This window comes from Sitodiplosis mosellana, unplaced genomic scaffold, assembly GCF_009176505.1.
Source record: "Sitodiplosis mosellana isolate CC-2019 unplaced genomic scaffold, AAFC_SMos_1.0 Smas_scaffold_18, whole genome shotgun sequence".
Classification (NCBI taxonomy): domain Eukaryota; kingdom Metazoa; phylum Arthropoda; class Insecta; order Diptera; family Cecidomyiidae; genus Sitodiplosis; species Sitodiplosis mosellana.
Genome location: NW_022595260.1, coordinates 1,240,591 through 1,249,227, shown reverse-complemented (window position 1 = coordinate 1,249,227; position 8,637 = coordinate 1,240,591). Strand labels below are relative to the sequence as shown.

The window sequence follows — 8,637 nt, the reverse complement described above, 5'->3', positions numbered from 1 at the left end:
TGGAATACAAAAACAATAACTAAAGGCATCACATGCGAAAACAACAACAACAACAACAACACTAAACCAAATAAAATAAACACATAACGGTAAAATATTGGGAAGTGTCCACTCAAATATTGCCCCAAATACAATTCTAACATTCAACCAAAATGATATATGGTTATTCGCCGCATCGACCGTATACGCCGCACGTATGATGTATCAATGTACCAGAATGTATTTGCACATCTATAAAATTGGATTTGTATGCGTGAAAGAAGAAGAAACGAGCACACACAAATGGAAATAAAATCATTCCGAATGATACATTTTGATAAATAAATGATTCTGCAACTATTCGCTTGTCGCTTTTTTCCTCAACCATATCCGTAGCGCAGCCAGAACGGATATCTCCGAAGGATTTGTGAGCAAGCCAAGAAGGGTATACAGTATACACCTGTACATAAATAAACTAATGGCAAACATCATTTGAGTGAAAATTGGCCTATGATGATACAAACGAACGCAGCATTATCAAAACTGACAGCCAAATAGAAAATATATTTATAATTCCTAGCATAAATTTGTGGTATTTCGGATGAATAAAGAAAATCATCGCGTGTGACATACGTTTAAGATTCAAAATGCCTTTTTCAATATGCCAATTTCTCGAATTTCTCCAATTTCAATCAATTCACCAAACGTATCATTTTCACTCTGAAAACTTAGCATCGCAAGAACACACACATGACACATTTAGAATGCATCTGAGAATTTCGGATTAAAAAGACCACCAATATTGCACTCAAAACACTCATTCATTTCGCTCACTTCGTGCAAATACTTTGAAGTGTGAAACTACAAAAACACAAACAAGAATCGAACGAACGAACGAAATCACCGAAAAACAAATCAAATTACCTTCTATTGTATATTGTATAACACAAAGCGGAACTGAAATAAATGCCATTGTTATTATCGAGCAGCAAAACGCATCTCTGTTCACTCAATTCGCAATTTCATACACATTAAAAAGAATACCTATAACTGCATATCAATCTCACTTGGGCCATGAAATGTTTACTTGAGTGTGGCACGACGATCGTGTGGCAAACCAACTATGACGATTTTTATGCATGTTTCTTTTATTATTTCACCATAAACTTATGATTGTTGGTTATTTTTCAATTGAACGGAATAAATATGCGTTACTTTTATTTGTGTTCTGTTCTGTTATGTTCATAGATATCATCGAAATATTGCAATTCGAAACTTGGATTCAACACTTTGCATTCAAGGGAAAATAAAATCATAATCGAAACAATTTTTTTCTGTCACTTTTATGGTGTGCTATTATTTAAATGGCAAAACATTGCCGGAGAGCGCGTCAAAATAAAAAATAAATTATTTTCAAGATGTTATTCTTCTGCGAATCGGTTTCGCAGTTCGTCACAAGAAATCGATTGGTTACTGTCAAACCATAAGCCAATATTAAAGGCAAGATCAACAAATGCATGAAACTCGTGGGCGGGCCATTTATTCACACTCATTTCGTTCAATCATTCGATTAATGCGATTTGTCGGAACGATTTTCGAATTCGCACAACGTTTCCATTGATTAAGACGTTGAAATAATTCCATGAAATATTCTCCAATTTTATTGTCTGAAAGAACACACAGTGCAGTGTGTTCTCATAACTGGTTTAAGTATGACTTCCTTTACGGCTAAGAATAAATACAAAATTTGGTTTTCGTTGAGAAATCAATTTAGTGAATTTGAAATGACTTAATCGCAATTGGCTCAGAGCTCAGATCTCAGAGCCGGTTAATTTTTTTCGATAAACAAGTAACTTGAATTAAACTGCTACACTTTGACAATTCCGATGCTGATACCCAAATGTTGCAAAACAATTTTCGAGCAAATCGTTTAGCGAAATGAATCACAAACAATGTACCTAAATTTGTAAATTATTCGGACCCTGTGTGACTTAACTGAAACCAACATAAGCGGTTTAAACGCCGAAATAAAGCGCATATGTATGTGTACAGAAATTGCTTAAGCATGTCATGCTGGCCCAACGTGAAATGTATCAAAAAATTTTAAATTGAGTGAGTGAGTGACATTATTATAAATAGCATAATGGCTTCAATTTTCCAATTAAGTGCTGTACAATGGCATAAATAAATGTAGTGCATGCAGAATGCTTATCGCTCATTCGCCATCAGATCGTAATTCGCCATTGTCGCGACACCACACACATTTTGTTCGCAGCTTAGTCTCAAAACTTATTCTCTTATCAGTGAAGAATTCATTTTCAGTGGAGGCTCTGCTGGTCAATACGTTGGCGTATAACAAGTTTTTTTTTCCTGGTGATGTCCATAGCTCTTTTCCTTTACTAAACTGGTGACAATAAATGAAGCATAAAAAATTTCAAATTATTACCTAAAAAATTTATTCAAGTGTGTTTTGTTTCTCATTTTCGTATTTATTTGTGATTCATTGTTGATTTTTGTGGACTGTTGTTAACTGTTAGCTATTTAAAACGTAAAAATGTCGGGTCTCATGTTAGATGATGTAAAAATATCAATGCAAAAGTTCGGCCTGCCGGACTATATGGTGTTTGTGGTAATGTTGGTGATTTGTGCATTGATTGGTGTGTATTTTGGATTCTTCGAAAAAAAGCCAGCCAAAAAATGCGACGAAGAGTCCGATTATTTAGTGGGGGGTCGACAGATGTCAGTTGTGCCCATAACAATGTCGTTGATTGCAAGGTACGTTTGTTGAACGCTAGAACAAAAGTACACTCGTTTTGGGTGCGCTTGATTAAACAACATCAAACAAATTGAAGAGAGGCCGTTATTTTGATCAAAGTTCAACAATCCGTTTGACGCAGAAGCTCGAAATCACATTTTGAAAAAAATCATACTAACTTCGTGTGCCGTTTGCAGCGCTCATATCAAGCTCAATATGTGTAAAATAGCTTACAAATTGGATAAACTACAATTTTCTCATTATTCTCAGTTTAAGCTGATGTGAAGATGATGAAGACGATATGACGAGCTTATTGAGCACATGATTTTTTCATCAGATAGCTGCAACAAGAGCGTCTGTCCTTATCACAAGACTCTAATGTGCTTGTTTGCTTTCAGTTTTGTTAGTGGGATAACGTTACTTGGTACTCCTACCGAAATATACGTTTATGGCGTGCAATACATGTTTGTTATGCTAGGCGTTATTTTAATGGGCATCGCCATGACCTACATCTATTTGCCTGTCTTCCACGACCTTCAATTAACGTCCACTTACCAAGTAAGTTGATCGGAACTACGATGTAAGAAGCAGAAAAATATCGCCTACAATGTTTGTGTATCGAGAATCTGATACAACACTGTGTATTTATAGTTAAATTGTTCAAAATGATTATTATTTTACTTCATTTTATAATCAATTTCAGTACTTGGAGACCAGATTTGACAATCGAGTTCGTTTGTTTGGCGCTGTACTTTTCACTTTTGGCACAATGCTCTGGCTTCCGATTGTTATTTACGTGCCAGCGTTAGCGTTTAACCAGGGTAATATTCGGACAGTTTGTAATCAATTTAAAACAAATATCCGCTCATTTGCCACTTTTGCTTGTAGTAACCGGGGTCAACGTTCATTTGATCACACCAATTGTTTGTCTCGTTTGTATTTTTTACACTTGCGTGGGAGGCCTTAAAGCTGTGGTGTTTACAGACTGCATACAGTAAGATACATCATTGCACTTTAGGCGTTGCTTGTTTGACAAATTGATTGAAAATCGTCCACCATTAGGCTGGTTATGATGTTTGGTGCCATGTTTCTGGTCATGATAAAGGGGACAATTGACATTGGTGGATTCGGTATGGTGTGGGACAAAGCAGTCGAAAGTGGACGGATCGAATTACCTGAGTAATGTCATAACACATACAGAAGCCCTTTTCCGCAGCGGTTAACGATTTGTTTCGGTTTTTGTAGATTTACCTTTGATTTGAAAACAAGACACACCATCTACGCTGTTGTAATTGGAGGTTTTGCCCAATGGTTAAAAAGCAATGCCATCTCTCAAAATGTACTCACTAAATGTCATAATGTCTATTGCAATCTATATTAGTACAGTACCTATTGCACAGTTACAACCCAACCCAACCCATTCTTTTTCTCTTTCAGATGATCCAACGCTATCTGGCGCTACCTACACTCAGAGATGCAAAAATGTGGGAAAAATCATCATCATTCTACATTTCTAGTTGGTTTTATTTTTTTTTTCATCCAAATCTAGGGCTCTTTGGCTATTCATTCTCGGAACTTTGGTCCTGATTATCACCTGCTCCTACTGTGGTCTTTTAATATATGCAACATATCACGACTGTGATCCCTTGACCACTAAATTGGTGAAGGCCAAAGATCAACTGCTACCTCTGCTGGTGATGCAGCTGTTTGGCGATTATCCTGGTTTGCCTCACAAGATTAGAATATAAATTGTGTGACTTAATTCCAAGATCTTTATATTACTTTCTATATAGGTTTGCCTGGATTGTTCGTTTCGGGTGTTTTTAGTGCTGCTTTAAGGTAAACTTATCTAATATTTCTCTATTTTATTTTATTTATTGCCTTTTCTGTTTCACGTACAGTTCCTTATCAACTGGTTTGAATTCCATGAGCGCTGTCATTCTTGAGGATTTCGTGAAGAGTTTCATCAAGAAGCCCCTAACCGAAAAGCAAACTCATTACGTAATGCGTTTTGTAGTTGCCATATTTGGGGCAATTTGTGTATGCCTGGTATTCTTGGTGGAAAAATTGGGTGCCGTTTTGCAATTGTCAATCAGGTGAAACTTTACAAAAATTTACTCGAAAAAAGATCTCGATGTATTTTCTTTCATCGAAATTATAATCTCTCTTTCGTCATTTTTGTCACTCAATCTCCACTCTGGAATCATATCCGCATCGAAATTTATTTTCTTTGTCAATTAGTTTGGGAGCTGTTTCAAATGGACCACTTCTAGGGATATTCACGATGGGAGTGTTGTTGCCATGGATAAATGGACTTGGGGTTGTGATTGGGGGTGCAACTGGTCTAGGAGTTATGGCATGGATTTGTGCTCGTGCCCAGGCGGCAATAGCAACAGGTGAACTGTTCCATTCGATAAAACCAATAGATACCCAAGGCTGCGGCTACATTTTTATGGCTGAGAGTCCATTGAACTTGCTGGCAATCAACGGCACTGATGCTCCATTCATTGAAGACCCAGTCATCGGACCTGACTTCACCATCTATCACATTTCCTATCTATGGTACACTTTATTGGGAGCTCTAATTACAATTGCTGTATCAACCATTGTATCGGCCATAAGTGGCTTTAACGACCCACGCAAAATGGACCCCAAACTATTCGCACCGTTTGTACGTAGATATTTGAAGTTGGAGTTGAAACGTGAAGAACCGCTCGGCACAGAGGATGACATTCGATATGCCAGTTGCGTCGATCTGAAAGCAATCTCGTCCACTACCTGAGTGTTTTCATTCGGTTTAAGTAACTCATAAATGTAATAGTAGTAAGTAGTATATAGCAGTTGAAAATATGAAACATTTTTGGTTGGAATAAAATGTTACGCATACGAATAATTGGTTTCTGGTGTCAGACCTAATCTCAGTAAATCTATATACATGTTTTTTAAAAACTGCACGATATAGTATCTACCAAGGAGCGAATTACTACTGCAAAATTGAATTCAGTACTTTTCAGTGATTTTCAGTACTTTCAGTGCCCAATGTATTAGTATATGAAAGGACTGAAAATGGCATTAATTTTCGGGGGGGAAAATGAATAGATGGCAGTCAAAACAACTTTCAACTGTCAAAAATCCAGATCTATTTTGATACGGAAAAACACTGAAAAGTACTGAAAAATTTCAGTGGATTTCGGTGCTTTAAGTCTTTTCAGTAGTGATTTACCCCTTAGTATCGACCTTTGAATGGCAATAAAAGCAGCGCCAAATATTTTGAACGACACGACGCAAACCGAACGAAATGGTGCGGAAATGATACTTTTAATTGAATATTGAATAAGTAATGATTGTCACTGTGTAATGTTCGGTAAATGAACTTAAGCTCAATAATATCTATCACTTCATATCACTCCAATCGCAGTGGAATGCAAATGTATTTAAACAGCATACGAAGCTGTCGAAAATTGGTTATTAGATTGGATAGAAACAGATTCGCATTTCACCTGCGGTTGAGCTTACACAACATATTTTACGGGGCTAAGCAGGAATTTCGGCAAAGACCATTTGAAAGGGGCTCTGCTAAATAGTCTTCTGTCAAACTTTGTCTCTTTCACACTAACTGTCACATATCATACACACTCAACTCGTGAAAATGGCAGTTGGTTTTGATGGTTTAAACACCCAATCAGACCCGTTTACGCGCATTAACGAAATTGTATAAATGAATGGCTTTGGCATTATCAAATGCGTATGAAATATTTGATATGTAGGTGTTTTCACCACATTCTCGGCAAGGCCCATTGAGTGAATACGGAAAATTGTCAATAGTGTGTCATTGAAAAATGTGTATGTGTATGTTTATTCCGTTAGTAGGCCTAATGCATTCATTGTGCTGCGGTAACGTCGGAAGGAAAATCGCCAGAATGAATGGAAGAATTCATTTGTTGTGTGTCTTTGTGAACATACACTTATTCAATTTAAGGCAAATAAAACAATGGGATCACTAGTGTTCCGATAGATGCGGGCACATTCACTAAAATCGAATGTGTCATTTACATGTACGTCGTGAATTGAGCTGTAAATTTTATGACAAAATGTCAAAGATATGTACGATTGCACGTAAACTGCGTTGGTGAATCATTTTCGCTGTCAAATTATACATCGTAATTGTGAGCTGCAACCGTATTTTACTCTCTATTTCTTTTATCTCTTTCTCTTGGCAAAGACAATAAAAAAGTCACAATAATTTTGTTTGTCGTTCGAGTTTTTTTCGGGTGACATTGTTTAGCAATGCTTCCATTGCCCAGCGCTCATGTCTGACTAAGTAACTATAACATCTTATGGGAGGTGATTTGCTAAAGGTGATTACAGTAGGGTCTCGAAAGCAAATCAATTTTTCGATTCGGCCCGAGCAACAAGTTCATCAACCAAATCAGCAGCGAATATGCAGCGACAACGCACGAAGAGATATTCGCAATTTCAGATTTATGTGGAAATCGTGTTCCTTGGTACGAATCCCATTGACGACATATTCCACAACATACTGTGCTCTTGTAAACATCTTCCCTTCTACTTGGTATTTTATTAGTTAAAGTTTTTACCACAAACTTTTTTTCTCGACTCACTTTTTCGCAAACGCCGAAAACCATCGCAAACCTTCAACGAAGTCATCAAACGAAGGGAGGAACTAAAATAAGCATGCTCCATGCACAATAGTATACGTCGGGCATATTGACATCGTTAAATGTATATGGAGTCTTGATGTTTGGTGTAACCGTTCAGAATACATAAAAAAAATGATGAGAGCTCGCTAATTTCAGTTTTACACTTTGGTTTTAGTTGCAATGTTCGGTTTATATTTTTCTCCATTACGGATGCATATAAAAAAGCCATGTCACATACTAAACTTTTAGTTCTTCACAAATTCTTTCTTCGTCTAGTTTCAAGTAAAGGTGAAGTGGATCCATTTCATAGATGGGTCCAGTGAAGCTAGTAATGCTCTTGGCTCTGTGTTACGTATCGATTGGCTCAGACATGTTCAAAGAAGATCCTACGCAAACCTAATTTTCATTGAAAATAAGCGGCTTTTTAAGAATTCAACATGTTTTTTTATTCTTTCTGAACCAATTTTCAGTCCATTAAAACTTTGTACACGCGCGACAACATCATACCAACATTTTGAAGTAAAAACGAAATCAATTCATTTTATCATTCGATAACGGCGAATCGTCTACCTCCCTCATGCCAATCTCATGTTCCCCGTGCGTTCTGTTTGTCGAATTCACCCCAAGCAATAAACAGCTAAGCCTTAAAAGGAAAGGAACAACGGCTCATCTTCAAATTAATTTCACCTCAAAGCACAAGATTTACTTTCGTGTCAACGAATTTCGCTCATTTTTTTCCCCGATTCGACGGAGATCAATATTCCGACAACGTTTCATGGCAATAAATAAAGCGTAAAACCGAAATATGCATGCCCGTTGCGTTCGCAATATTTTTTTTATGAATAATTGAACGTAAAATAATGGCAATTTGGATATTTCTTTCTGGCGTTGCTCTCTGCTGCTTCTTCAAAGTGGCGTTGTGTTTCATTTTCTCCAAAATATTGACAAATTATATCTTTAAAATGCGATCAGATACACAAACGACAGCGCAAAGTAATTGCTGATTGAAACGGAGCTCTTTCTCATTGACTGCCTACGGCTGAATACTCCACCAGTATAAATAGAGTCATATTGTTGATTGAATGTTAAACAGTCGGCTGAAGTACGTGCATCAAATTAAACTTTGTCAGTATTTCATGTTATTGACTCGGTTGAAGTGGAGCTATTCACGGGATTATGTCGAGTGTTTACCGTCTCTCGAATTGGAATTAATAAGAAAATAAATTGTGTTCGAAAAATATG

At 36.8% G+C, this 8,637-nt stretch overlaps 1 protein-coding gene across 1 annotated transcript; it reads left to right on the top strand.

Moving 5' to 3' along the window:
- Nucleotides 1-2,440: 2,440 nt before the first annotated feature.
- On the top strand, nucleotides 2,441-5,649 carry LOC129568273 (sodium-coupled monocarboxylate transporter 1). The gene is made up of 11 exons (XM_055445941.1): nucleotides 2,441-2,754; nucleotides 3,133-3,292; nucleotides 3,438-3,555; nucleotides 3,623-3,728; nucleotides 3,797-3,913; nucleotides 3,980-4,073; nucleotides 4,172-4,218; nucleotides 4,284-4,456; nucleotides 4,528-4,573; nucleotides 4,636-4,830; nucleotides 4,976-5,649. The coding sequence occupies exons 1-11, from the start codon at nucleotides 2,534-2,536 to the stop codon at nucleotides 5,514-5,516; spliced, it is 1,818 nt and encodes a 605-aa protein (XP_055301916.1). The 5' UTR covers nucleotides 2,441-2,533; the 3' UTR covers nucleotides 5,517-5,649.
- The last annotated feature ends 2,988 nt before the right edge of the window (nucleotides 5,650-8,637 follow it).